Source organism: Xyrauchen texanus, chromosome 50, assembly GCF_025860055.1.
Source record: "Xyrauchen texanus isolate HMW12.3.18 chromosome 50, RBS_HiC_50CHRs, whole genome shotgun sequence".
Lineage (NCBI taxonomy): Eukaryota > Metazoa > Chordata > Actinopteri > Cypriniformes > Catostomidae > Xyrauchen > Xyrauchen texanus.
The window spans coordinates 7225663-7253327 of NC_068325.1; the positions used below are offsets into that span (position 1 = coordinate 7225663).

General features: G+C 37.1%; 3 protein-coding genes across 3 annotated transcripts; 2 read left to right on the plus strand and 1 right to left on the minus strand.

Moving 5' to 3' along the window:
• The first annotated feature begins 134 nt into the window (after window positions 1–134).
• Window positions 135–13618, plus strand: cand2 (cullin-associated and neddylation-dissociated 2 (putative)). Its single transcript, XM_052124186.1, has 15 exons — window positions 135–312; window positions 3170–3313; window positions 3482–3636; window positions 6024–6147; window positions 6249–6505; window positions 7639–7744; window positions 7953–8098; window positions 8326–8612; window positions 8706–8847; window positions 9209–10711; window positions 11565–11660; window positions 11868–12037; window positions 12228–12392; window positions 12641–12748; window positions 13263–13618. The coding sequence occupies exons 1-15, from the start codon at window positions 245–247 to the stop codon at window positions 13485–13487; spliced, it is 3696 nt and encodes a 1231-aa protein (XP_051980146.1). The 5' UTR covers window positions 135–244; the 3' UTR covers window positions 13488–13618.
• Window positions 13619–13664: 46 nt separating this feature from the next.
• On the minus strand, window positions 13665–16735 carry rpl32 (ribosomal protein L32). Its single transcript, XM_052124187.1, has 4 exons — window positions 16673–16735; window positions 15284–15384; window positions 14307–14488; window positions 13665–13840 (listed from the first exon to the last, which is right to left on the minus strand). Exons 2-4 carry the CDS (start codon window positions 15377–15379, stop codon window positions 13711–13713), a joined length of 408 nt encoding a protein of 135 aa, XP_051980147.1. The 5' UTR covers window positions 15380–15384; window positions 16673–16735; the 3' UTR covers window positions 13665–13710.
• Window positions 16736–17666: 931 nt separating this feature from the next.
• Window positions 17667–27008, plus strand: LOC127641312 (protein SSUH2 homolog). The gene is made up of 13 exons (XM_052124239.1): window positions 17667–17757; window positions 18068–18120; window positions 20223–20309; window positions 20396–20474; window positions 22033–22162; window positions 22253–22313; window positions 22409–22530; window positions 22973–23035; window positions 23119–23201; window positions 25271–25363; window positions 25519–25624; window positions 25807–25914; window positions 26161–27008. The coding sequence occupies exons 1-13, from the start codon at window positions 17735–17737 to the stop codon at window positions 26302–26304; spliced, it is 1152 nt and encodes a 383-aa protein (XP_051980199.1). The 5' UTR covers window positions 17667–17734; the 3' UTR covers window positions 26305–27008.
• Window positions 27009–27665: the final 657 nt, after the last annotated feature.

A 27665-nucleotide genomic window follows, 5' to 3' on the forward strand; every position in this document is an offset into this window, starting at 1 on the left:
GAGCGTAAACGAGGTTCCGTTCAGTTTTACGTCTCCTACATGCAGTTCACATTTATTCAAGCAAGTGGCGACAAATCGCTTTCAATTAATGGCGCTCAGCTCTATTTATAACCGTCTGACAGTGTCATGTTTCCCAGTTTGTCCAGCAGCCAGGCGCTATGATCTCCATTAAACTCAACTTCTAGAATTAATTTTACAGTGACACTTTATATCAGTCTTGTTTGCGGTGTTTTGAAAAGTCAAGATGTCGAACGTCACCTTTTATATTTCCAATCTATTGGAAAAAATGACATCTACTGACAAAGACTTTCGGTAAGACAGTGTGTGTTATAGACGCATGTTTGAGCTGAAGACTCATGACTAATACTAGTAAAAATAGGTCAATGACAAAGCAGCGGCCTGCAGAGTTATATACAGTTTTAAACATTGTCTGGTTAATTACTGTTAACTTTAAACCTTAGAATAGTCATGACACTGATTTGAAACTACTTTAGATAACTGTTTTTAACATGCTGAGTCACAGATAAATTGCTCTTGGGGGGCTTTAAGTCTATCCTGTTCTATTCTGTTGTTGTGCTTTTTCTGTTCTATTCCATTTCATTCTGTTCTGTTCAAATCTATTTTGATATTCTATTCTATTCCATTCTGTTATGTCACTGTGCTTTGATCTATTCTATTGCATTCAGTTCTCTTCTCTTCTTTTCTATTCTTTTATTTTGTTCTATTCTATTCCATTCTATTATGTTGTTGTGCCTTGTTCAATTCTATTCTGTTCTTCCATTCTATTCTATTCTAATGTGCTTTAGTCTATTATATTTCATTCTCTTGTTTTATTCTATTCCACTCTGTCATTCTATTCTATTCTTTTCTATTATGTCTTTTTGCTTTGTTCTGTTTTATTCCATTCTGTTCTATGCTAATCTATTATTGTATGTTGTTGTGCTTTGTTCTAACCTATTCCATTCTGTTTTTAAATTATACCCTATTAAGTTGTTGTGCTTTGTTCTATTCCATTCTATTTGGTTGCTCTATTCTATTCTGTTGTTCTATTATTCTGTTCTATTAAATTCTATTTTATTATGTTGTTGTGCTTTGTTCTATTCCATTCTGTTTGGTTGCTCTATTCTATTCTGTTGTTCTATTATTCTGTTCTATTAAATTCTATTTTATTATGCTGTTGTGCTTTGTTCTATTCCATTCTGTTTGGTTGCTCTATTCTATTCTGTTGTTCTATTATTCTGTTCTATTCAATTCTATTTTATTATGTTGTTGTGCTTTGTTCTATTCCATTCTGTTTGGTTGCTCTATTCTATTCTGTTGTTCTATTATTCTGTTCTATTAAATTCTATTTTATTATGCTGTTGTGCTTTGTTCTATTCCATTCTGTTTGGTTGCTCTATTCTATTCTGTTGTTCTATTATTCTATTCTATTCTATTTTATTATGTTGTTGTGCTTTGTTCTATTCCATTCTGTTTGGTTGCTCTATTCTATTCTGTTGTTCTATTATTCTATTCTATTCTATTTTATTATGTTGTTGTGCTTTGTTCTATTCCATTCTGTTTGGTTGCTCTATTCTATTCTGTTGTTCTATTATTCTATTCTATTCAATTCTATTTTATTATGTTGTTGTGCTTTGTTCTGTTCCATTATATTTGGTTGCTCTATTCTATTCAGTTCCATTATATTGTTCTTTTCTATTTTATTCAATTCTATTCTATTATCTTGTTGTGCTTTGTTCTATTCCATTCCATTCAGGTGCTCTATTTTATTTTATTCTATTATATGGTTGTACTTCTTTCTATCCCATTGTATTATTTTGTTCAGTTCTATTTTATTCTGTTATGTCATTGTGCTTTGTTCTATTCTATTCCATTTCTATTATGTTGTTGTGCTCTGTTCTATTCCATTTTATTATGTTGTACTGTTTTCTATCCCATTCTATTCTGTTCTTCTATTCTACTCTACATTCTTTTAATGTATGTTGTTCTGCTTTGTTATATTCTATTCTATTATGTTTTGTGCTTTGTTCTATTCTATTCTACTAAATCAGTATTCATTATTAAATAATTTCTGTCATGATTCCAACTTAACTCAGTTTTAAATGTAATGTTAATCCTTCCCAAACAGTTTGATCAACTTTGGATCTGAATTGAATTAGCTATCCACTAACAAAACATAACAATTATCCTAATACCATGTTTTTGGACATGGTGCCATGTTAACACCATGATATTCTTAGAAATACTGTGGAGTCATGCATGTAAATACATACATGTAAATACTATGGTACATTGTAATGCTTGAGCAGAGAGGCAGACGAGGAGATGCGGATCCAAATGCAGTTAAGAATTTATTAAATAAACAAACAAGTAAACACAAAGGAACAACTCTCAATGGGGAAATAAAACATAAAACATAAAACTAAACACGATGAACATAAAACTAAACACGATGAACATAAAACTAAACACGATGAACACAAACAGAGAACTCAGGCAGGGAACACATACCAGGCTAACAACATACCTCCATTAACAAACAACGACTGACAGAAACTGAACAAACAGACAGGGTTTAAATACAAGAATGTGAGACAAAGGGGCCAATGAACAACCAGAACACAAACTAGATGACAAGTTTATTAACAGAAGCAAATGACAAATTAACAAGGGCAGGTGAAAACAATGAACAGTGAACACGAGGGAAAACAAGACTATGGAGTTACAAGGGTGCCAAAAGTGAAAACTAAGGAGCTACAAAAGTGACAAAAATGACAAACAACGGGCAACGAAAAAACAAGACAGGGTATACATAACATACATGAATATGGTATCAAAGAACCATCTAATACCTGTACTAAATTTACCACAATATATTTTTTGAAAGGATCAGATTTACAGTATTTATAACATATTTAGCTGCTTATATATTCTTAATAAGATAATGAAATAATAATAATAATCAATAAGTTTAACAGTTGGCAGCATCACCTGTATGTGTGTCAATATCTAACTGATATGGAATATACCAATGTTACATAGTAACACAAAAATATGTTCATAGTGAACTTCTCAGTTCTTTAGAGTTCATCAGGCATGTCGAATTTGATTAAAGTGAAGTACATGGAAACTGATGCAGTCTATGGTGCACATTTTGATTGCTCTGAAGGTTTATGGCCGCCAATGATCTGATGATGGAGCTGCAGAAGGATTCGATCAAACTGGATGAGGAGAGTGAGAAGAAAGTAGTGGCCATGCTGCTCAAACTCCTCGAGGACAAAAACGGAGAGGTGCAAAATCTGGCCGTCAAATGGTAAAATATAAAAGTTTTGTTTTACAATGCTTTTACAAAGTACCTGTTTAACAAAAGTAGCATTGGCTTTACAATATATTTATTGTAAATATACACACACTCATGTTGCATTTCAGTGCAGATTTAACCATTGCCATCATGGCTTGTGATTTATGATGGTTTGTGCAGTCTTGGTCCTCTGGTGGGTAAAGTGAAGGAGTGTCAGGTGGAGATGATGGTGGACACTCTCTGTTCCAACATGGTGTCCAATAAAGAGCAACTGAGAGACATTTCCAGCATGGGTCTGAAGACTGTTATCGCTGAACTGCCCCCATCATCTACAGGTACAAATTTGACATAATAGATACTACACAAAATTCATTTCTCAGAAAAGCTAAGGGCCTCAAGCATAAGTTCAACAAAACATGACAATTCTGTCAACATTTACTAACCCTCATGTTGTGCCAACCAATGGCAGAAGGAGCTAGTGTTCAGGAAACTTGTTCTGAAACTGTGACTATTTCTGATTTTTTTTGTTTGATGCAACTAGTTGCACAAAAAATCACAGTAGAGCTTTAAAAATATTTGAAAGCTGGAAAAAGTTAAAACAAACAAACAGAAAAAAAACGTAATAATACACATTACAATCTCACCAGACTTCTATGGATACTAAATGTGAGAAATCTTGCCTTAATAGAGGCTGACTGATAAAGCGTTATTGGTTAATTTGCAGTGATGATTTGTGAGGGCAAGCGAAGCCTTCTCTGCTGGCGTAACATGCCAAATAAATTAATATTTTTTCATCCTTTCATTCTCATTGACTTCTTTGCTGTATTTTCAACGATTTCCACTCCTAATTCATCTACAAACGAATAGCAAAAAAACAAAAAGTTTATCCAATCAGAATTTATTAATCGATGCTTACAAGCAAAGTGTGATGACTGTTTCACAAATCACATGCCCGAAGCCAAAGCAGTGCGTGAGTCTGAGCTCCACCCCGTCAGGCCTTCAGAATTTCCACAGAATCCCTCAACACTGCAATGAATAGCATCTAAAGCCAGACTGTCAGATTCATCAGCCAATCAGATTGATTTATTTATTCTTGGTGGGTGTGGTCTTTAGTTTATGTCCCGGTCAAGGCCTTCTAGCTGGCCTTGAGTGACGTAATCACGCTTTAAGTGATGTACGTAATTTGAAAGCAAAGTCAACTGTCATTACTGCTGCTATCACCATTGAGAGAGATCCTTATGGTTTTAAATTCCGGAGATGTTCTGCATGATCGTGCGATTGATTGATTAAACAGGAAAGGAGGACTGATTTTCACTTTGCAAATTGGTAAGTGCTTTTTGCATTGTTATAGCAACATCAGGAGTTTAGTGTAAATTATGCTGCTTGAGCATTCAGTGTCAGATCAAGTTTAGAAAAGTAACTGTGTACCCTGAAGAAACAAAGAAACATAGAGAGCTTTTTCTTGGTAATAGACCTCCTTGGTTCTGACTTTCGTGCGTGGACATGTTTTTAAAATGTCCATTGGTATTATTAGTTGACTGCCATGTAATGTATGATCGGCATATGGTATCTTATTCATTGTGAAACTGTGTTTTCTTAATGGCATGAATTGCACTGAAGGCCTAGACTTAAAATGCACGGGCCACGGCTGGTAATTTTAATAGAGCCATGAACGTTGAGCATTATTTCAGATCCCCAGCCATCTAGTTAAGATAGCAATGCAACATTTTCTTTGATGCTCACCTTGCTTGGCGGATCATTTGGAGACTGATTTCACTGTGAATTCGGTGACAGTTGACAGGTCGAAAGATCTTGAGCTGATATCTCAGTGCATTCCGAAATTTGAAACACTGCCTCCAGTGGCCGAAATTGGAAATGTTGTTAAATTTATGGGTATGTGTAGGCTCAATCACAGACGGCATGCCCAGGGACCGCCCACAGTCTGTGCACTAACCGTCTGATGCTTATAGCAATCAAAAATGTAAAACGCTTTCTCAGTCAACTCAGGGCAAATCTGATTGGCTTGTTTGATGGATCTTCCACGAGTAGGTGTACACAGGTCATTTTATCAGTCTGCCTGGAGGCCGAGTTGTGTTCACAAGTTTCCATGTTGATAGAATGCACATTTCTGAGTACAAAATAATCACAGAATTTGCTAGGTTAGTGGCATCAAATCTTTTAAAGATATTCAGAGTATCGTGTGAGGCACTTAGTAGAAAGTGAAGCAGATATCCACGTGCAGAGCTGCATTTGTTTACTTAATTATGTCTGTCAAATTCTCTATATTTAGGTTTTCGCTGTTGTACTTAGACTCTCTACACATTTTCCACAATTCCCCCATGTTTCTGGCAACCGCTCGTGGAGAGCGGCGCAACATTATGTAAATTATTTTCCCCCCATGCCGGTCTTTTATTATGGTATGATAAATTTTCGGTAACCCCACCCCTAAACACGCCATATTTGACAAAACCGACTGTGAGTGGTTGCTTGACGTCAGTTAGATGGCTTTTCCTGTCTAAATGGGCAGTTCTTGGCCAACTGAAGTGGCTATAGACCCCTAAGCGAGACTAGGGCACATGTGAGCTCCAGTTTCCAGGTGAAATGTCTACAGGGTGGTGCCAAATGAGAGTTGTTTTTAGTTTTAAATGATGTAATGTAGTCAACAGGAATGCATATTTTATTAACTCTACACCCTAACATTAAACCTTCATTGTTGTATAAGGTTTGAGCCTTACAGTCAATGTCTGTAAGAAGATCACATCTCAGCTGATTGGAGCCATGGCAATGCAAGATGATGTGTCCATTCAACTGGAGGCTTTGGATATTCTCTCCGATATGCTGGGCAGGTTAGTCATGCTCCCAACAGCACATCAAAGCAACTGTGTGCCTGAATAGACGCTCATGACCTTTATTAAAAAAATAATTAAATAAGTTTTACATTGTACAGGTTGAGCAATGTTCTTGTGAGCTTCCACCAGTCAATTCTATCCAGCCTCCTAGCCCAGCTCATGAGCCCTCGTATGGCTGTAAGGAAACGTTCTATCATCGCCCTGGGTCATTTGGTGCCCAGCTGCAATCCTGCACTCTTCTCCCAGCTCATCGAACACCTGATGAACGAGTTGTCCCACAGACCACCCACTGCCAACATCCGCACATACATCCAGTGCCTGGCCACAGTCAGTAGACGAGGAGGACACAGGATTGGTAAGGGCTGATTTAAAATGTCATGGCTGTCTGTTAAAATGTTCAAATTTGTGACATTATTGAGGGGAGCAATATTGCCGTGTCACCAGCAGAGGGCGAGAGTGAAAACAACAAGCTAACACTGGGCAGTGTCTGGTAAAAACTTCATGCATTTAGGGGCCTGGGTATCTCAGCATGTAAAGACGCTGGTTAACACACCTGGAGTCGCAAGTTCGAGTCCAGGGCGTGCTGTCGTGCATGGTCGCTATAATGTGTTCTCGCTCCCGGTGGGGCACATGGTGATCGATTGTGCATGGATACCGTGGAGAATAGCGTTAAGTCTCCACACGCGCTATGTCTCTGAGGTAACACACTCAACAATCCACATGATAAGATGCGCAGATTGACGGTCTCAGACATGGAGGCAACTGGGATTCATCCTCCACCACCCAGATTGAAGTCTCTACACCACCATGAGCGCTTTGGGAATTGGGCATTCTAAATTGGGGGAAAAAAAAATTCATGCAATTTTGACAGTATGTAGTTATCAGTGTTGGAGAGCTAACTAAAAAGTAGCGATTTTAGTATTACTTACTGTCAGTAGCATGACAGTAGCTCAGTAATTTTCCAGTAACACCGGAAAATATCCGACGAGTATTGCTAAACACTAGATTTGTCACATTGTATTGTGAACACAGCAGCCGAGGTAGTAATTAAACACGTTCACCTAAAACATCATCTCCCTCTTATGTATGGCTGGGAAAACCAAATCATATAAATTAATCGGTTCTTTCGGACTGTTCATATAAATGAACCAGTTAAAATAAACAATGCCCATATACAGTATATTCAGCATTGGGAACTCTGATTCATTTTAGTAAGTCTGTTCTTTTGGACAGTTTATGTAAATGAAGTAGTTCACATAAATGATTCACTGATTCACTTGAGCATGAGAATTAAATAATACCATCTGATTGTTATAAATCTTAAAATATTTTTTTATTTAAATAGCTACAATTTAGTTAGCTACTTCTTATTAGTAGCTTGTAATTGTAGCTTACTACTTTTTTTTTAAAGAGTAGCTTGACTTTAGTTTAACTAAGTCTTGAGTGAGCTTCATCGCTGATAGTTATATGGAGTCTTATCATCTAAAGGTGACCATCTGGAGATGATTGTGCCCATGGTGGTGATGTTTTGTAATGTGGAGGACGATGAGCTACGTGAGTTCTGCTTTCAGGCTTTTGAAGCTTTTGTTAGCAGGTAAAACTATTTCTATGTTATTTTTTTGTCAATCTAAAACCAAATATTCAAAACAGTTTGTTTTCTTTTTTAAATAATTTTCTTCACGTTGTTTTATGTACTGTGTTTACTTTTTTATGTAATGTGTAAATATAGTCATTTACTTACAGTATGTGTCAGATAAATAGCCATATAACCTTTTAGAACACCTTTGCTTTTTTATTTAAAGATGTCCGAAGGAAATATCCCCTCATATCCAAACGATTATTGAATTGTGTCTGAAGTACATCACCTATGACCCCAATTACAACTATGATGCTGATGATGACCAGGAAGACAGTATGGATGTTGAAGACAGGGAGGATGAAGACCAGGGTGATTTATCTGAACTATATCATAGTTACACATCAAGTTTAACTTTAACCTGATTCTCACACTGCATCATTTAATATTATCTTATTGGAAAGAACAACAATTTGATCAAATTATACCTTCAAAATCAAGTTTATCTACTTTATAAGGCAGATCAACAACACGTGTACTCCAAATACAATGCATTCACCATCCTTATTTTCACAATCCTCTTCAACACTGATCTGTAGAGTCTGATGATGAATACAGTGATGATGATGACATGAGCTGGAAAGTGCGGCGTTCCTCCGTCAAATGTCTGGAGGCGATAATCAGTAGTCGTAGGGACCTTCTGGTGGAGCTGTATGGATCTGTAGGGCCAACCTTGGTTTCTTGCTTCAAAGAACGAGAGGAGAATGTTAAGACTGACATTTTCTCTGCTTTTGTGGCATTGCTCAGACAGACCAGGCACTGTCATGGTACTGATTTGGACACGGGGGCTAAAGAAGAACCAGCGGTCACCCTCTTGAGGAAACAGGTACATTATGTTGAGCATGTTCATTCACAGGTATTGAGGAGACCCAACTGTCGCATCTAGTGCATACTTTTTGAATACATCTTGCTCTTACAGGTACCGACAATAGTGAAAGCCTTGCATAGACAGCTAAAGGAGAAAAGCATGAGATGTAGGCAAGGCTGTTTTAGCCTCCTAACCGAGATGGCCTATGTACTGCTGGGTCAACTAGGAGAGCACATACCAACCATCATTCCAGGTTAGATGATACTATACTACTTTATGATTATACTGTACTACTTATAGTCATAGTAACATGTCAGATACTGGACAAAGCCGAGCTATAATCGATTTATCTAGTCCAATTTCGTAAAAATTTATTAACTCTTTAGAATACATAAAATCAAATACAACTTAAGTCAGACTAATACGATTGCATGAGATGCTAATAAGACAACTGAATCAAACTTTTAAAGTGCATGAAGCATACGGACAGTCTACTGAGTTGCCATTAGGTTATTTCACAGTGTTTTTCTTAGGAGCGCTTACTTTCAACCAGAACCAGAACTCAGCATATACCTTTAGCGTATACATTCATCTCAGATTTTATCTCTCTTTAGGGATTATTTACTCCCTGACTGACAAGTCAACCTCTTCAAATATGAAGATTGATGCCCTTTCTTTCCTCCATGTTCTCTTGAGTAACCACAATCCTGAGGTCTTCCACCCACACATCAATGTCATCTTACCACCTGTCATTCAGTGTGTCGAAGATCCTTTCTATAAAATCACATCAGAGGCCCTCAAAGTCACCCAACAGATTATCAAGATAATGCGGCCACTGGATAAGCCTATCTCTTTTGACACCAAGCCTTATGTAAAGATTGTATTCTCATGTTCCCTGAAGAGATTAAAAGCAGCTGATATAGACCAAGAGGTAAAAGAGAGGGCAATATTCTGCATGGGCCACATTTTGAGTCACCTAGGTGACCAGCTTGGAGATGACCTACAGCCCACCTTGCAGATATTTCTGGAACGGCTCAAAAATGAAATCACAAGGCTTATAGCAGTGAAAACTTTGACCCTCATTGCTTCTTCTCCACTTAAAATTGATCTAAGGCCCATTTTAACAGAGGGGATCCCAATGCTTGGATCCTTCTTGCGGAAGAACCAGCGTGCCCTTAAGTTAAACACGATAACAGCCCTGAACGTGATTGTCACAAACTATAGCGACAGCTTCAAGCCCCCAATGATAGAATCCATTCTGAGTGAGGTACCTGCTTTGATTCAGGAGAGTGATATGCATATCTCACAGGTAGCCGTAACACTCGTTACCTGTTTGGCGAAGGTTTGCCCATCTTCCTTGAGCAAGACTGGGGGCACAATCTTGCCGGAAGTGCTTAACTTAGTTCATTCTCCACTGCTTCAAGGAGCTGCTCTCAATTCAATACTTGAGCTCTTCAAGGCCCTTGTGGGAACCAAGGCCAGCAATATGAGTTATAACGACCTACTGAAAGCCTTGAGGGGCCCTTTCTACAGGGCAAAGTCATTTGACTCCATGTCCATTCATAAGCAGTCCTACTACTCGGTAGCTAAGTGCATAGCAGCACTATCAACAGTCTGTCCTAAAGAAGCCTCTGGAGTGGTCACCAACCTCATTCAAGAGGTAAAGAACCCCAAATCATCTGAGCCAGTGAGGATTCTGTCATTGCTATGCCTAGGGGAAATTGGCCGCTTTATGAACTTTGATGTTCAGAAAGAGCTGAAGGGTGTCATAATGGAGGCCTTTGGTTCCCCTAATGAGGAAGTGAAGTCTGCCGCATCTTTTGCATTGGGAAACATCTGTGTTGGAAACTTAGGGGAATATCTGCCATTCATGCTCAAGGAAATTGGCAGCCAACCGAAGAGACAGTACCTGCTTCTACACTCCTTAAAGGAAATGATCAGCGCTCTATCAGCCGAAAGTCTCAAACCTCACGTGGAGAACATCTGGGCTCTGCTGTTTAGGCACTGTGAATGTGCAGAGGAGGGCACTCGCAATATTGTAGCCGAATGTTTGGGGAAACTTACACTGGTCAATCCATTGGAACTTTTACCAAGACTAAACAAACAACTTTCCTCAGGTAATAAGAGCTGAATCTTGACTAATAATTGTGTGTTAATATATTCTTAGTTATATTAAGATAATTGGGTGTTGTACCATTCACACAAATAACCAAAAGTATATTTTTATAATGTGCTTTTAATTGCTATAACTAATCAGCAACTTTTCCACTATCAGGCCAAAGGGTTTAGACCAAGGTAACAGTCCTAGTAGCAGGGCCAGTTAACCATACTCAGGACAGAGAACTGTGCTGGTGGAACGGCTTTAGTGAAGGGGAGACTAACGATTGGTCACTTGCTCAGTCAGTCCATTCCCATCCTGATTTTGCAGTACTACAAAGGAAAAAGAAATTATAACCTTGTCAACAAGCCTGTATTGGTCCAGATATGCACTGTTCAGCAAAGATAACTGTTTAACCTGATGGTAGAAAAGCACCTATTTATTTAATTAAATGTGGAAGAGGAACAGACTTAAAAGGTGTTCACACTAACAGCAATGAAATCTCTGGAGGTCACCAAATCCCTGTACTATTGGTTGCTAGCCAGCATTCTTACTTGACTGAAGTATCCAACTGTACTAGGAGATGAATCACATGAGCTGTACTCTGTACACTCTCATTTGCATAAAGTCTAATTCTACTAAATTTTGTTGCATCCCGAACAGTATCTGTCACCTCAAATTGGCAATTCTTATTGAAAATGAATGACTTCCAGTTGCTTTGTTGCTGAAAATTGCTATTAGTATTTACACCATATGCATTTTTTAATTAGCTGACATGTTTTATACACTTGTTTATCCATAAGATTTTAATTGGGTTGCTCAAATAAGAGCCATAGAGATCTAATGATGTGATCACTTATTGATCATTTCAGGGTCTCCTCTTTCAAGAAGTACAGTTGTAACTGCAGTGAAGTTCACCATCCTAGACCATCCCATGCCCATAGACTCCCTCCTTAAGGAATGCATTGGTAAATGTCAAAAAAAAAAAATTACACATACATTTAATTTTTTTTAAATGTATGTGTAACTTTACGTGCACAATATCTGTAAATAATTCTTCTTTTGGTAAATTCATGACAGATATCTGTATAATATGCAGTGAGATTGTTTAATCATTACTGATCACCACTTTCTTAAACCAATAAACTAATTGCCTAGTTTGCAATTCTTATTAGGTGACTTCTTGAAAACCCTCCAGGACCCTGACCTCAATGTTCGGCGGGTGGCTTTGGTCATGTTTAATTCGGCTGCCCACAACAAACCCTCCCTGATTCGTGGGCTTCTGACCTCACTCCTTCCACGTCTATACAAAGAGACCCAGATCAGGAAAGATCTTGTTCGAGAGGTACATATTACAAACTGCTATTGCAACTAAGAACAAACAAAACATGCCCTATTCAATGTTGTAGTTTGGAAGTATTGGAAATGGTTAAATACACAAAGTCAGTAAAAGAATTGGAATTCTCTGTGGAAATTTACTAAGATTTTAAAGATCTTACAAAAGTAAATTATGACATTGTTAAATCATGTCTCAGGTTGAGATGGGCCCCTTCAAGCACACAGTAGATGATGGGTTGGATGTCCGTAAAGCTGCATTTGAATGCATGTACACTTTACTGGATAGCTGCCTGGAATATTTGGATATCTTTGAGTTTCTCAACCATGTTGAGCAAGGCCTTAAAGACCACTATGACATTAAAGTAAGTATATTTCCCTGACTATGCTTTTACATTGGCCTCAGGTTAGATAAGAATTCACTCTACCCTTAACTTGTGAAAATAATGGTAAATATAAAATATATTGTAGGTTGAAACGCCTCCCTAGTTTAATGTAATACAAAAACAGTAACACATTATAAGGGTTTAAAGACAGCAGAAGGCAATGTTAAATAGTTTCACAACTCAAATTACATATATGATGGAATATTTATATTTCTGTTGTGCTTCAGATGCTGACCTTCATTATGCTTGCCAGACTCTCTAAACTGTGTCCAGCTGCTGTGGTACAAAGGCTGGACAGGCTAGTGGAACCACTTAAAGCTACATGCATTACAAAGGTAAAATCTAACATGCTGTTATGTATACAAGATGTGATCCAAAATAATTTAGTTTTTCATGGCTGCACCAGAAGAAAAACAGCTCTAGGTACAGCTTATTACAGATCAACTTGTAACCTCATCAGTGTTCCCGACTCTTGACCAGTAAATTTCCATGATTTATAAATATAATTGAAATGCATACCAATTCACCGATTTAATAAAATTACTTGGAGAACCACTTAAAAATCAGATCACTATGAACCTTCAGTCAACACAAGAGCTATATGCAGTCTGTGAAATATTTGTAAACAGGCTATATCTGTAAAAAACAAAAATATATATATATTCCCATGGAAGTTTTAAAGATCCCATTAATATCCATGTTTTCAAGGCCAGTAGTAGTCAATGTTAAACAAACTTTACTGATATTTCCAACTTTACCATGACTGTGGGAATCATGAAAATTGGCATTCATCAATACATTTAACATTAATACATCAGTAAATCTCATCTGTTTGTTAATATGAAAAAGGTCAAAGCCGGCTCCGTGAAGCAAGAGTTCGAGAAACAGGAAGAGCTGAGGCATTCTGCGATGCGTGCTGTCGCTGCCCTACTGTCCATCAGTGAGGTGGAAAAGAGCCCTGCTATGGCCGACTTTGCCAATCAAATCAGAAGCAATGCAGAAATGGCAACCATCTTTGAGAGCCTTCAAGGAGACCCCTTAACAGGAACCGTAGAATCCATGGACACTAGTTAGGGTTCTTAACTACAACTTACACCATTTTGTGTGGTTACGGAAAATGTGATGGACCTTTACAATTTTGTTGTAAAAAAATAAAGATCTAAAAACTGTCAAAGCTTGAGAATATTTTCTACATTACACGAAGTATGGAATCTGCATCAATTAGACAAAAAGAAAATCCACACACACACATTTTGTGGTTTTACAATTTTCAATTTATTGAAACAAGACACCCAGATTATTCGTTCTCCTCGCTGCGCAGTCTGGCGTTGGGATTTGTGACTTTAACGGCCAGCTGAGCGGCCCTCTCCACAATGAGCTTCCTGTTCTTTGAGGACACATTGTGGGCGATTTCTGCACAATGGCTCCTACAGAGAAAGAAACCTTAAGGTTAACATGTCTAAAGACTTTTCTTTCAAAAATGTTCATGACACAAAGTCATGTCTATGAAATAATGACAAACTCAAGCTACACATTTACATTCAAAGTCTTATAGAACTATTCTCAGAAAGAGGCCCAAACACAAGCTCTATTCCCTTGTTGCAGATTATCTTCCACCTTCTGGCTATGGAGAGAGCTAGAGGTGGAATGGGCATTTCCTCTGCCACGCTTTCCCTCCAAATTCAACACCTGACAAGAATACAGTCAATTCAGCAGGTATGATCCGGAGATATAGATATTTCTAGTCTTTACAACACTATTAGTTATGATTATAACCACACAGAACCACCATAGTAAAACATTACATCACCTTTGAACTTTGTGATGGTCAACTAACCATATCCTTTCATTTAGATGGTAAAATGAAACCACTATGAAACTTTTTGCTCTTACTTGTTGCTCATCATGAGGACTTCAAGTTCCTTGATATTGTGGACCAAGAACTTCCTGAATCCATTGGGCAGCATGTGTTTGGTTTTCTTGTTGCTTCCATAACCAATGTTGGGCATCAACATCTGACCCTTGAAGCGCCGACGCACCCTGTTGTCAATACCTCTGGGCTTTCTCCAGTTTTTCTACAAAGCAAATGCTTATTAAAACCGCCCCTTTTTTTTTTTCTCCTCTCAAAATGCAAAATTAAAAATCCACTATTACATTTAAATGACTATCCAGAAGAAATAAAAAAATAGAGTGGTGGATTAAGACAATAAAATGGGAGACAATGCCAAATTTACAGTCACTCAATCCGCAGCTTTAATAGAAACCCCCTCACAGCTGTAGTAATTAATTTAAAAAAAAAAACTAATAACAAATTAAATTAACACAAAGAATAATGTTATAAACTTACACTCAATATATATAAAAAAAAATAATATAAAAACATTCACAATATTTACACTGCTAATAAGGGAGAAATGCATAATCAATCTGTGAAAAAAGTCTGCCTGGCACTTTGCGATATGTATTGCAATACGTCACCATTTGATATATAGCGATACATCACGATATCACAATAGGATTACAAATGCATTAATTTGGGTATATTCCAGTTAGTATATTTCATGTGACATAAGTAGTAATGTCACATGAAACATAGCGTTTTTGTCTCTTGACAAAAGCTCATTAAGTTTATTTAGATGTAAAAGTTTGCCAATATGAATAAACAAGGTTGAATAAATATCAATACAAGGTTCCAATAGTGATCTATCGATATTCGATTGTATCGACACATCACTAATTGAAAAGTACGCTAGCAAAAGTGCTTTGCATATCAACATTTTGCATAGTGTTCAGCATACTCGTCGCTGCTTCAAAGTCACAAGCCATGAAATTCATTTTAAAACTCTAACAACGGGAATCCCATTTCTTACACTGATCTTGACATAACGATCCGACTGATGTCTGATGAACTTCTTAGTCCTTTTCTTGACGATATTGGGCTTGGTGAGGGGCCTGAGTGCTGCCATGACGACTACAGAAAGAATATATGCAGAAATTAATGGAAAATCACATTTAAATTATTTAGGACAAAGCATAATATACTGCATAAATGTAAACCTTGTGTGACCTTTGACATTTCAATAATTGTGGCTGGGTTAATGCAAACTGCATACATTTAGCCAAAAGTGGGTATTTTGATGGCAATTCTGATATTTCAACATCAGTTCCTATAATACACTTTGTAAATAGTTACACTCAGGACAAAAATGTCCTAATTGAAACAAAAACTGCAATATTTGATCCTAATGCCATTAAAGCATAAAATCATGAATTCTATGATATTACGCATTCACTCCAGAGCCCTGGCTTCAAATGTTTTATAAATATATACACCCCCCTCAGATGGTGACAACTTCCTCATGTTTGTGAAAATATGCATGCAATATTTTCATGCAGCATATTTACATGCTGCCCCCCCCTCCTCCCCCTCCCTATTTTCTGTGTTATAGAGCACTGCAGGACAATTTGATAAATGATGCAGCTATAATTGTGTGTGTTGGTATGGATGTTATTGTTTCGTATGCGTGTATTGAGAAATGTGTGCGTGTAAAAAAAAAAACAGTGTCACTATGCCAACAAACTTGCATTTAAAGGGTTAAAATCCTGAAAATTTATGAATATTTGGTAGTTACGATCAGGACTGATGTTGGTTAAAACTAAGTGAAAGTGGAAAATATGAATATATAATATCATGGCCGTTTTAAACGGGAACATTTTTGTCTTGTAAGGAACTCTGAGCTAGCCGGTCATAATGAACAAGGACGATGCGTTCATTTATCATCTGGTAATTATACTAGCAAGGTTAGCCAAATGTAAATGTTTTGCTTAAACTGGCTAAAGTAAGAAAGATAATATAAAGTAATTAATCAAAAACGGAAAGCAGATTAGAATTTAAACTCAAACATGCACACATTCAAAGACATACATCCAACACCATGTTACCATGCCAATTACCATAACACCCATTATTTAATGTCTAATAACCTAAATCAAATATATAGAGATTAAACGATTAGAGATTATTAGATTTAGTTGTAAAGTTAAATCGACATGACTGTTTCACACACTGCAACACACCAATGGCCGCAAAAAACAGACAGTCGGTGACATTTCATAAAAATATTTAAAATGCTCACGCTCTATGGACAAAAATACCAGCCGAGACTAATAAAATGAACACTAATGCAGCGTCATGACTCAATAATCGTTCATTTTAATAAGCGATTGAAAGGATGAAGTGAGATTTGTATTCCGCTCACCGTTCGGCCTGTCTCCACAGAAGACAGTCCTGAAGAAAAGAAGGAAGTGACGTTGCGAATGCCCGGAAATAATATCAGGAACGGACCGCTCTCAAATGGTTCCGTCTGCAACAGTACTGCTGCTGAATTTAATTTACAATGTTGAAAGTCTGTATTATGCTTTTATTTATTTATATAATCATATATTTATGATTAAACATGGAGATAAATAAAATGTATAAGAACTCTACAAACTTTACAAAACAGTACCATGGTATTACTGATGTGTTCTTGAGGCTCTGGTAGAGCATGGCGCATGGTTTCGATTCCCAAGAAATAATGGTTAGATATAAATAAATAAATCTTCCATTGTCTGGATTTTGTACAAAAGTAACACAAAAAAATTAGTTTAATATTATGATGACATGTCGTTATGACATGTCAAACGTCTTCTGAAGTCTGAATAGTTAGCAACATCCCTATGGAATTATATACGTGCCACAATTTTGCACTCCCAGAATTATATTTTGAGCGCAAATAAAGTTATTTTTTTCACGCACAATATAATATTTAGAGCGCACAAAAAAAAATATCTGCACATGCAGTACATTTTGAGTGCAAAAAACAATTCTGCACGCACAGGATTATATTTTGTATTTGAATTTTTTTTTTTTTAATATCGTATTGCATGTGCAGAAATGTTTTTGTTAATGATATTTGGAGCACACAAAAAGTTGTTCTGCATGCGTTTGAACTCAGTTTTGTAAAGCAATGTATCTTCTTGCTAAGATAAATGAATTTTGAGCAAACAAAAATCTGTTTTGTGCTTGAATACATTTTATTTTAATGTGAATTTTGCTTTCTCCTCCTACCCACTCTGCATGCAAAATACCTTTTTGCGTGCTCAAAATATCATCTTGCGCATGCAGAAAATGTTTTATACGCTCAAAATATAATTTTGTTCGCGCAGAATTGTGGCACAAATATAACTCCATATATATCAGGTCACACTGAATCGGGTTGTTCCTCTATAAATCTCGATTCTCTGTAAGCGAAAGTAAAGCTCACAACACGCTCTCGAGGATGGACAGGACGCAGTTACTGAGGTATTTATGACAAAATAAATGAAATGATGAGGAATGCAGCGATTTAGTGAGAATTACAAGACACTGTCCTTGAAAAATACTAGGATCTTTATCGGCGTGAAAAGGTGTTTATATGTCTCGTGACCCGTAAAATCCCAAACAAAAGATCACAAACTTTATAAAAAGTCATTGGCGGCTTAAAATGCAGATTTTGACGTGAAAAAAAGCGGTTTAAATAAATATATTTTTAGAGAATAGGCATATGCGATGTAATATGTACTATAACATTGTTAAATTTAATATTTCTCATATTATTATTATTATAATACAGTGACCAGGATGAGGTCCAGGCAGTTGAATCCTGCCCTGCTGCATCTTATACAGGTGATATATTTATTGAAAACTTATTTTAGTGATTATTCTTGATTAAAGTGAATATTTACCATGTCATCACCATATCAAATTATTTTGTGTGTGTTTGCTTGTGATTTGTATTTTATTTGGTGCTGCTTTTACATGTTGCAATGGCATTAAAGACCTTTCTCCAATCAAAAAGATATGTATTAACAAATAATGTCATGAAACCTCATTAATGAATATAATATATTCATAAATATATGAATATATATATTCCAAACAATGTAATATTGAAGAGAAGTCTTTGAATTGCATGCGTACACATAATTCCCTGCATGCACTACAGAAGACAACTGCTGATAAGTATTTGAGAGCACTTTCAAATATTGTTTATCATATATGTATGAAAAACAGGAAACAATGTGGTTCTCTACAGATATTACCACTAATTGAGACTTTTGTTACGCAGAAAACAAGGGATGACCCATACGTAAATGATGAACAATACAAATGTGAAAGGAATAGTTCACCAAAAAAAGAAAATTCTCTCAGTATTCACTTACCTTGATGCCATCCCAGACGTGTACTGTCTTTCTTCAGCAGAACACAAATGAAGACTTTTAGAAGAAGATAGAGCTCGGTCAGGTCCTTATAATGGAAGTACACGGGTGCCAACACTTTGATGGTTCAAAATTCATATTTAGGCAGCATAAAAGTAATCCATACGACAAAAGTTGATCAATGAATGTCTTCTGAAGTGAATCAGGGTAAGTGAATAATGAGAGAATTAACATTTTTGGGTAAACTATTCCTTTAAAAGTGAAGTATGTAATTTCTGCTCCACTAGTGGCACCAAACGGAATGACTTGTTTTCAAACAACGTTAGCCAACACCCAGACTCATTACGCCCTTTCACTCTCTCTGATTCCCTATGAACAAATAGGCCATACTAAATAAATGGTGTTAAACGTTTAACATCGTAATGAACATGACCACTATAATACACTACTGGTCAAACATTTTGAAAGACTTCACATTTTAGAATAATAGTAAAGTCATCAAAACTATGGAATAACATAAATGGAAATATGGGAATTATGTTGTGACTAAACAAAATACAAAATAAATAAAAACTGTGTTATATTTTAGCATCTACAAAGTAGTCACCCTTTGCCTAGAATTTGCAGACATGAACTCTCAACATTTTCTCAAGCAACTTCTTGAGGTATCACCATGGGATGCTTTTTCTTTATTATTTGGCACAAGTCATCAATTTCAAAAACTTTAATTTTAAAATTAAATGTTAGTTTTATAATGAAATACATGAATATGGTGGCATAATTATATTCTTGTCTACAAAACTAATTTCAAACACTTAAGCATATGCCTTCAGATCAAAAGATTTTTAAGATCATGTGAAACATTTCAGTCAAGTGTTTCAAAAGTTTTGACCGGCAGTGTATACACTGGACAAAAAGTAAGGCAGAGGAAACGGGTTGTCCGATAACATTGCCAGATTTAACAGCATCTGGGTGTGCTGGGTATACAAGCACATGAGGTAAACTATTAAGCTTAACAATACATATTCTGAGTATTTTACATATATATTTTACGAGTGTAGCTTATTTGTTGAGAAGCAACTCGAAGTTTGGCATCTCCATTGAACCTCAAAAATTCCCTCAAAATCCTCCACTTGTTAACGCAACACCAATGTTCACTCTGTTCTCCGTCTCTGTCTTTTAGTAAGTCTTCGAATTTTGGCTAAGCTAAATTTCTTTTCGCCTGTACACATCTGCCACGGATGTTCATATTCTCCCGGATGAACGGCTTACTACAGGTAGCCATGCCCAAAACTCACGCTATAGGTTGAGTTGGAAAGAGATGCATGGGGCTGAGCGGGCCTCTCAAAATATGAACATCAATGTTATGATGGTGCCTGGGAGGCTCGGTGTTTGTACTTTTAGTGGAGGTAAACTCTTGAATGGCTTGCATATAGTTGTCAATGAACAATACACTTGACAGTAGAATGTATTTTGAGATCAAAAAGGTTACATACTTCACCTTTAATGCCTGTTTAAAGAGTTTATAGATGAAATAAGTGACCAGGTTGTGATTTATACATTGCACAGATCAGGACCTGGCTGATGATGGAGCATCGGCCCCTCCAGCGGATTTGATGCCTGTTGTTCCTGGATATGAGAATTTGGGACCTAATGGTGAGAACAAACTTCACTGTTTTGCAACAACCCATTTTGACTAAAGTAAACTAAATTACTCACGTGAGGTATTATTATATCCACAGTTATTCCACCATCAAATTTTGGACCAGCAGGACCACCCTATCCACAAGCTCCAACCAACGATCCAGCAAGACACTTTGAGTAAGAGTTCCAGCATTTATATAATTAAATGATTCATGACAACAATTTCAATTTGATGGATTATATATGGACCAAATGTCCTATTTGAACAGTTTTGGGGATTGTTTTAGAAGTTTAAGTTCTTGTTCCTTGTTCTTGTCTCGTTTTTGTTATCTGATAATGGATTTACCAGTTCTTGTGTATTTATAGCCCTCATATGCTTGGTTAGTGTTGTTTAGTATACTTTGTTCACATTCTGTAGTTTTTCCTGCCTTGTCTGAAAGGTTTTCTTGTAATGTTTTACATTAACAAAGGAATCTTGATTGATTTACTGTACTTAGATTACACCTGGGTTCTCAGCTTTGTGTCAATTAAAACTACTGTACTTTGGTGCAAATTCATCTGACACTTGGTGGAAGCAATGGTATAGGTTGCATGGACATGTTAAGTGACATTCCCTCATCCTTGGGAAAAGAACTTCAACAAAACTATGCAGAGCACATTTCATGGGTGTGGCAACACGATCACATGGGAAATCGAAAATCCAGTATTCTGACATTAACGCCATTCTGCCAAGTTACCGGCAAACTGCATCACCAATCAGACATTTTGCATCAATTGTGTTAACTTTTTCCTATGGCGCTACTGGACGACCAGCCTCAGAAACTTGAGTTCCAATCAGTTTTTAATGTGTTTCCAAGGTGCCATTTTCACTCTAAAATATTTTTTTAGGGTTGGGGTTTGGGATTAAGGTTAATAGAATATGTATTTCTCTTCACTGTATTACATAATTTACAACTAAAAACAGCACGTGCCTAAACGTTCAACAACACCTCCAGTTTTGGCAACTGTGGCCATTGGTTTACATTTCGGTGAGCAAAGACTGATTTTAACTTTCAACCAACTGTCGCTGAACTCCCAGTGAGATCTGTCTGGGTGTTCAGCATTTGAACGAGCCAATTCAAGTGTGGATTGCAGTGATAATTTTAATAATATATTCACACTAAAATACAGTATGTCACATATTGGTAGTCTGCTGCATTCTCTGCAACCTAGCAGTCAAAACTGAGCTGCAATTAGTGTACAGTCATTGCATTCAGCACTAACATTTTGCCCCCCAGTGGCTTAAGCTGGAAGTGTTGAGAAATATCCACAGGGTGGCATCAAAAGCAAGTTGTATTTTTAGTTAAATAATGTTATGCTGTTAACAACAGAAATGCATATTTTATTAACTCCCTAAACCTAATCATCAGTGAAGTGAACATTTAATTAGAGAGTGAAAATGCAACCTCAAAACGGTTACTTGCTGGTTTCCAAAGAATTATAGCCAGTGCCTCTGGCAGTGCCACATGCAATCAGGAATACATTTGATGCAAACTTGTCTGATCTTGTCTTGTCTGCTTGTTAGTAATTTGGAAGAAGCATGTTGATATCTTGTGTGAACATGTTTAAAATTATTGATAAATCTTGAGTTATGTGGGAAAAGTTTGCATTAAGGTTTCACGTCACTTGCACACGTGCATAATTAAATGCATGAAATGTGAATGAGGCCAACTAAAGTTTATGTTCATGTCTACAGCATTCCCGCTGTCACTGAAGAACTCGCACAGGAGGCCTTCATAAATTATGTGACCAGCAAATGCTGTTACAGCTCTAAACCAGCCAAAGAGATGATATTCACAGACCTGCATTCTCTCAACACATATCGGGTCAGAATGAACTTTTAACACAACACAAGTTTTTCCTCAATTGCCTCTTTTTGCAGGTGCTCACATATGGATGCCTGTTTCTTCCTATAGTACCGATTGGAAACTTTTACAGAGTCGAGAACAACTCAGTGGGCCAGTGAACCATACAATGGTTTGTCAAGTTTTAAACTGTCTTGTTTACACAAAGAACAGACTGAAAAAAATTAGATGACTAAAAGTCATTCATTAACGTTTTACCTTTATCAGGTCAGGTAGTTGATGGATTTAATGGAGTGGCCCCTCCTCCGTGGAGCATTCCTGTGCCTGTCGCTGCCCTCTTCCAAGACTGCAAGAAAGCTGTTCGTGTTCCTAACACATCCACTGTCAAAGTAAAAGTCCTTGGAGTCTTCCATTTTAACATGTTCTTATAAAAGACTGATGACACTGTGAATTTGGCGTCAGTAGTTCTGCTGCTGAAATCAGTCTGTTTACACACTGCCCCCAGTGGCCAAAGCTGGAATTGTTGTTGTGGTGAAATGTCCACAGGGTGGCACCAAAAGCGAGTTGTATTTAAGTTATAAATTATGTAGTACAGTCAACAAGAATACAGATTTTGTTAACCACACTCCCTAACCCAAACCCTAAACATAACTGTCAGTGGAGTTAAAATGTAAAGAAGTGAACTACAAGAAGTGCTACATATTAAGGTGACCGTATTTGAATTGATTAAAACATTTTTCAGCATGCCAATTCCCAGTGTGATCATGTTGCAGATGACTATATGATTCCGTTTGATTGATTCATTTTTAAATTGTTGAATCTAAATTTCAGGGTTGTCATTCATGCTTGACTCTCGGAAGATCAGCGTGCAGAAGTTGTGTAAATTCAGGCAGGGTAAGCTGAGATGTTGATTTTCTTGAATCCCTTCTGTTGTGTTTCCACGTCACTTTTGATTTATGATATTTATCTGCTTGCAGGCTCACTGTGGAGCCTGTAATGGGACCGGTAGGATACACAATGGTAAACGCTGCCGCTCATGTCAAGGAAGTGGCATAATGAGGTAAGGAGTCTACCTAAACTCAACTGAATATTTTACATGGGTCAGTGTCACAATCCGTGTTAGATGTAACAATCAGCTGTATTGACTATGTTACATAAACTGAAAAGAGGGTGTATGGAAAAAAGGAAACAATAAACAACAAAATGTAATTCAACTGAGGTGTATTTATAATTTGTACTATGAACATACAATACTTTTCAATATTTACAAATGATTCTTACAGTCTGCGAAAGGAGTATATGCTCTTTACAAAACCCCAACTTTTCTTGAGAGTCCAACTGTTAGTCCAAAGTGTTCCCCATATACAGTCCAAAGTGCAACAATCCAAATGTGATGTGAAATCTCAGAAAAGTAAGTATAATAGCAATACAATCCACTAGTTGCTTACTCCACAAGCTGATACCCCAATGATCATCGGCCAAACACACGTAGGCCTAGTGAACCATGCTGGTTCCTTATATACATTGATGTGGGACTAAAACTTCCTACTTCCTGTCACATGACCTCCAGTGACAGGAAGTTAAACAGTTTTAAAATAAATTTCATACACTTTAAAACAGTTAACATAGACAACAGGAACATGTAAAATCACGTTATGCATGTTAGGCTGTGCTTTTCCCATTAAGGAGCAATATTTGTGCCTCCTAAACAGCACCGACCCGCTGAGGCATGTTCTGAAGGTGTTCCGTTTTATCTGGCACCAAGACATTAGCAGCAGATCCTTCAAGACCTGTAAGTTGCGAGGTGGAACCACCATGGATTGGACTTGTTGGTTCAGCACATCCCACAGATGTTCAATCAGATTGAGATCTGGGGAATTTGAAGGCCAAGGCAACACCTTGAACTCTTCATCATGTTTCTCAAACTTTTCCTGAACAACGTGTGCAGTGTGGCAGGGTGCATTATCCTGCTGAATGAGGCCACTGCCATGGTCTGCAACGATGTTTAGGTAGGTGGCACATGTCAAATTGACGTCCGGATGAATGGCCGGACCCAGGGTATCCCAGCAGAACATTTCCCAGAGTATCACATCCCCTCCTTGTTGTCTTCCCATAGTTCTGGTTCAGCATTCTGGTGCCATTACTTCCCCAGATAAATTAAAAAGGGACCTTCTACCACTGCTCCAAGGTCCAGTTCTGACGCTCGCGTTCCCATTGTAGGCGTTTTTGATGGTGGCCAGGGGTCAGCATGGGTGGTCTGCGGCTACGTAGCCCCATATGCAATAGGTTGCGATGTACTGTGTGTTGTGATGCATTCCTCCTGTAACCATCATTAACATTTTCTGTGACTTGTGCCACAATAGACTTTCTGTTGGTTCCCTTGTTTCCCTTGCGCATCAATGGGCCTTGGGCACCCAACACCCGTTTGTGGTTTGTCCCTCCTCGGACCGCTGTCCGTAGGTACTCACCACTTCTGACCGGGAGCACCCCACAAGTCTTGCCGTTTCAGAGATGCTCTGACCGAGTCGTTTGGCCATAACAAATTGGCCCTTGTCAATGTTGGCAAATTTCTCCTGCATTTAACACGTTGACCACGAGAGCTGATTGTTCGCTCACCATCTAATCTACCCAGAACATGACATGTGGCCTTGTTAGGAGATGATCAGCGTTATGCACTTCACCTGTTAGTGGTCATAATGTTTTTCTCATCTGTGTATGCCTATGTCCTAAATAGAATATTTAGAAAAATATCAGATGTTAAAAATAAAATACAGAAAATCTCATTATGGGTAATTTTTTGCCCTTACATTTAGAATTTTAGTGGCATTTTTGCCCCGAGCCCCTGTTAATTTAAGTCATACTGCTCATTGACGCTCATAATTTTTTCGTCTGCATCTATTAATATATTTAAAATACATTAAAAATGCAATTAATCCAGACTTGAAAACATTTTCATTTTTTTTTTGTATAGGCAAACACCACAAATCTAGTTAGTGGTATTTACGCACGCACCAGTTTTACCATTGCTCAAACTTAGGGTTAGGGATTTGAACAAACCCCTGACAAACCCTCACAACACATAGTATGTTATGTAAAAATCCAATATTCATTGTATTATATGTTTCACAGATGTTCTGCCTGTGGAGGAGTTGGCTCACTTACCTGCACAACCTGCAAAGGGAAAGGAAAGTTACTCTGCTTCATCAAGCTAAAAATTGCATGGTAAGAAGACCATGGCTAACATTGTTTTACTCATACACCCATTTTGTCACACTATCAAGCTGTTAACAAAGTTCTGTGAGGAGCTGTTATGAGCTAAATTGAGTTAATGTGCTAATTGTTTTAATCTGTTTTTCTCCTCCGTTTAATCATCTCAGGAAAAACAATGTTTATATGGTTGTGATAGACAAGCGTTCAGGATTCCCTGTTGAACTTCTTAATGACATTTCTGGAGAGATTCTCCGCACTGATATGGCTCCAATGGTGAGAAGATCATTTGTTTGCCCCAGGTGCTAATGATTTTAAGGGATCATATAATGAGGGATCAAAATTAGCTTGATCTTTTGAGATAGAGTTTTTCTGAAAACAGTGTGACTTTCATGCTATTTTTAGCTATGACGCTCCATTTCCTGTTGTTTAAATGTGTCAAACCCCACACACTGCAGGTTTATCCAGTTGTGGGTTTTCCAGACAGCTCTGTGAATTCAGCATCTGAAAATGCCGTGAGGGAACATCAGGCTCAGTTCTCCACCTCCTGCCGTATCCTGCAACAGGTAGCGCATAATTCATAAATGCCAAAACAAATCAAACACTGCTTCTGATTGGTGGAACATTAAAGCTACGCTTGTCTCTTTAAGGCCATTTTTCTGCTTCTTGCTCTTGTGGAAGTTAAGTAAATGACTTCTTGACTCACTGCCAGTTTGTAACTAAATATCTTGTGATTTGGAGTTGTTTTAAAGTTGGGTTAAAATTCACAAATTGTGGATTGGGATCTGACTCCTCATTTTGTTATGTTTCAGAAACAAACCATTGAGCTCATTCCTATCACTCGAGTGCACTACACCTGGAATGAGAAAACTCACATTTACTTTGTTTATGGAGTTCAACACAAGATCTACACCAAGGATTATCCTGCAAAATGCTGTTGCTGCTCTATTCTTTAAACATAAAGTAAACATCCTGCACTGTAGCTGCTTATCTTTGAATTGGGTACATTATAGCGGTGGGTATAAATCTTCAAACTCTTCCTTTATTTCATATCAACAAAATTTCAAGACAAGTAAAAAGGGGAACATGCTCTATAATTCACTCCTATCAATATGCATTTGTTGGCATCTTTATACATTTGAATTTTTTTGTTGAATGAATGTGTCCAGGTCATTTTACAGCCCTAAATTAAAGGGAATACAATTTGAGATATATATATATATATATATATATATATTAGGATCATTTGGATTTTTTTACTATTGAGTGTATATTGTAATAAAAGTCATCCTGTCATGGTAAGGTATTACACCAAATACCACTACAATCACACACAACTTCCAATAATTTTTATATTATCTTTGATGTTTAAGGGTAAGACGCTGCCTGTACTGTAGGTTTTTTCTGTCAGATGTTTAAATTTGCTTAAATTGAACCACTACTGTTCATGAGGTGGGAACAGAACTTTGAAAAATATTCTTTTATAGTGATTTCTTGAGGCAAGACGGAGTCAAGTTACAGAAAGATATGCACTTTGTTATTGTTGTTCTAATTTTAATGAAATGTATCACTTTTTTTATTCATTTGTCTATGCATAATTGTATGTACCAGAATAATGTAGTCTACACGTAAAGGCTGACATTACAATAAAGTACTTTTAGTCCAAATTGCAGAGACTCGTTTCCATTTGTATGTCACGTACAAATCATTGAAATCAGTAGATTGCATGGTTCACAGCATTGTTGACATTAATATTTGGTATTCTGACTCCAGATTACAATTTGATATGTTAATTTTGGCAGCCAACAACATATAACTATGATGTTAATCTTGTTTGAACTGCATATTCCTAAATGACTACCTTCAACAGCCACAAAATGTTTTTTTGTCAGACCAAGGACTTTAAACAAAGCAAAGGGTTTATATAAATGCCTATTATCTAAAACATGGCACAAGAGAAATGGAAATGTTCACAATAAAGTAACACAAAACTGAGTAATGGTGACCCCTAGTGCTCAACAGAAGACCTGCATTACAGGTTTTTTACAGATGAGGTTTGTAATTTCTGCGCCACCTGTTTGTCTCAGTCACACTTTTATTGCATGGAAAAAGATGCAATGAAAGTGAAGTGACTGAGGATAAAATATTCTGCCTAACATCTCTTCTTGTGTATTCCCAACATAGTGTCATGAGAATTCACCACAATACTACTTAATTTGTACAAAAACATTCGATACATCAACATGACCTGACCACCTGTCTAATATGCTGTTGGTCCTGATGCATGACGCCAAACCGCAGAGGCATGGACTCTATA

Coding starts and splice junctions, on each gene's coding strand:
- LOC127641312 (XM_052124239.1), top strand. CDS start 17,735: ATGGACAGGACGCAGTTACTGAG. Junction 20,310..20,395: donor TGAGAATTTGGGACCTAATG/GTGAGAACAAAC, acceptor TTATATCCACAG/TTATTCCACCATCAAATTTT. Junction 25,625..25,806: donor GCACTGATATGGCTCCAATG/GTGAGAAGATCA, acceptor CACACACTGCAG/GTTTATCCAGTTGTGGGTTT.
- cand2 (XM_052124186.1), top strand. CDS start 245: ATGTCGAACGTCACCTTTTATATTTCCAATCTATTGGAAAAAATGACA. Junction 7,745..7,952: donor TTTGAAGCTTTTGTTAGCAG/GTAAAACTATTT, acceptor TTTTATTTAAAG/ATGTCCGAAGGAAATATCCC. Junction 8,848..9,208: donor CATACCAACCATCATTCCAG/GTTAGATGATAC, acceptor ATCTCTCTTTAG/GGATTATTTACTCCCTGACT.
- rpl32 (XM_052124187.1), bottom strand. CDS start 15,379: ATGGCAGCACTCAGGCCCCTCACCAAGCCCAATATCGTCAAGAAAAGG. Junction 14,489..15,283: donor ATCGTTATGTCAAGATCAGT/GTAAGAAATGGG, acceptor TTTGCTTTGTAG/AAAAACTGGAGAAAGCCCAG. Junction 13,841..14,306: donor GTCCTCATGATGAGCAACAA/GTAAGAGCAAAA, acceptor CTTTCTCTGTAG/GAGCCATTGTGCAGAAATCG.